This window comes from Pinus tabuliformis, chromosome 3_1 (genome assembly GCF_031772625.1).
Source record: "Pinus tabuliformis cultivar Carrire ecotype Pingquan chromosome 3_1, CPIR1, whole genome shotgun sequence".
Classification (NCBI taxonomy): domain Eukaryota; kingdom Viridiplantae; phylum Streptophyta; class Pinopsida; order Pinales; family Pinaceae; genus Pinus; species Pinus tabuliformis.
The window spans coordinates 683,143,668-683,145,848 of NC_142301.1; the positions used below are offsets into that span (position 1 = coordinate 683,143,668).

Sequence of the window (2,181 nt, forward strand, 5' to 3'; positions counted from 1 at the left end):
AAATTTCCAAGAAATGAATCTGTGAACTTATTAAGGAATCATTCAGATACCATATTCTAGAATTTTCCTTTTCCTGGAGCTTATCCAGCCCCATCGTATTCGTTCACTTAGTCATACCATGAATCCTTGACCTTTGCTGCACCACTGCTTTTTCTATCGCTAACGTCGACAACTAAGTTTTGACCAAATCAATTCATGCTCACCATAAACACGATTGATCTTTTCAGGGGTCTATATAAAGAGGCTCAGAATGGTAACGCATTATAAATCAATCTGGTATTGCGTTCGATAACAATATCAATCAATCCAGAGCGGTTGCTGCGTGTAGTAATGGCCTCCATGGAGATACGCAAACTTCTGGCTATTGTTCTTTTGCTGCATAATCTGCTTCCTATCGCTATGGGTATGGAAGCGCTTTTGGAATCCAGAATTGCTTAAACTTGTTTTGTTTATGAAAATTATTAGGCATAACATAACATTCTTCTATTTGTGTGCATCTGTGTGCAGGAGCGAACGGCCATATCTTGAGGGAATACATAGGCGCCTTCAGCAACGGCGTGAAATTTTCAGATGTGCCAATCAATCCGAGGGTGGAGGTCCACTTCATTCTCTCATTCGCCATCGATTATACGACCGGATCCGCTTCCCCTTCTCCCACAAACGGAAAGTTCAACATCTTCTGGGACACCGGCAGCCTGACTCCCAAGGCCGTGCAGGCCATAAAGGCCCAACACAAGAACGTGAAGGTCGCGCTGAGCTTAGGCGGGGATAGCGTGGGCAACGGTCACCCTGTCCAGTTCAAGCCATCGTCGGTGTCTTCGTGGGTTAACAACGCTGTCACGTCGCTGTCGAAGATAATCAAAGAATACCATCTCGATGGCATCGACATCGACTACGAGCATTTTCAGGCCGACGATAACACGTTTGTAAATTGCATCGGGCAGTTGATCACGCGGTTAAAGCGGAGCAAAGTCATCTCCTTCGCGTCCATCGCCCCCTTCGAAGACAGGGGCGCTGTGCAGTCCCATTACACAGCCTTATGGGGCAAATACGGGCACGTGATTGACTACGTTAACTTCCAGTTCTACGCGTACGATGCCAGCACCACGGTTTCTCAGTTCATCCAGCACTACAATACTCAGGCATCTCTGTACAAGGGAGGGAGAATACTGGTTAGTTTTAGTACAGAGAAAGGCGCTGGAGGTCTCTTGCCCGATCATGGGTTCTTTCGGGCATGCAAGATGCTGAAGCAGAAGGGGGAATTGGAGGGCATCTTTGTGTGGTGTGCAGACAAGTCAAAGTCTAATGGCTTCAAATATGAAAAGCAAGCAGAAGCTCTTTTGGCGTGACTGGATTGATTTGATAGCCGCTACTTATCATAGCGAATCATCACTCACTCAGACGATGCCCTATAATAACTAAAGGAATAAATATTTGGGTTCCAATTGCATTGTAACCGCCAGCCTTGGAATTTCAAATTTACTTCGCCTATTTAGTATTTACTGAAAATTTGGTCAGTTGTTTTTTCTTCCTTTCCATTTATTGTAAGTTAGTGAACGGTATGGATAAGTCAGCGAAAGTTAATGAACATTATATAAAAGAAAATAACAGCTTATTGCGTAAGTTAAGTCAGCGAAAGTTAATGAACATCGTGCAAACGAAAATAACAGTAATTTTATGATAGGAAAAATATTTTAATATTTTAGATTTTTACGATTTATATTATAGAGTGATAATAAGATAATTTTTTGGATTAATTATATCATGGAATTTAGGTTAACATTAATTTATTTTTAAAACAAAAATTAAAAATCAATATTTTCAATTATTTAAATAGCAGAGATACGTCCTGGCCAGAAATTAATCATTGTAAATGGAAAAAAAAATCATTATTGAAATCGCAATAACAATTTGTTTTAATATAAGTTAACAGTTGGTTTTGATATAAGTTTTTATGAGTTTATCTTTTAAAATGAAGAAAAATATTCGTAATAAGTAAAAAACCAATCACGATTATAGAATATTCCTAATAAGTAAAAAAGCCAATCGCCACAATTATATAGAATAAACTCTGAAAAGAATTTTGTAAATCTTTAGATTTGAGATAGTGACCATTGGCCTCCTCTACCAGTAAACCTGCAATTTAACCAATAATCGATTTATGGCTAATAGCTTAAATGC

At 39.2% G+C, this 2,181-nt stretch overlaps 1 protein-coding gene across 1 annotated transcript; it reads left to right on the top strand.

Annotated features, from left to right (window-relative positions):
• Positions 1-252: 252 nt before the first annotated feature.
• Positions 253-1,517, top strand: LOC149188952 (chitinase 2-like). Its single transcript, XM_089413124.1, has 2 exons — positions 253-403; positions 508-1,517. Exons 1-2 carry the CDS (start codon positions 331-333, stop codon positions 1,347-1,349), a joined length of 915 nt encoding a protein of 304 aa, XP_089269250.1. The 5' UTR covers positions 253-330; the 3' UTR covers positions 1,350-1,517.
• The last annotated feature ends 664 nt before the right edge of the window (positions 1,518-2,181 follow it).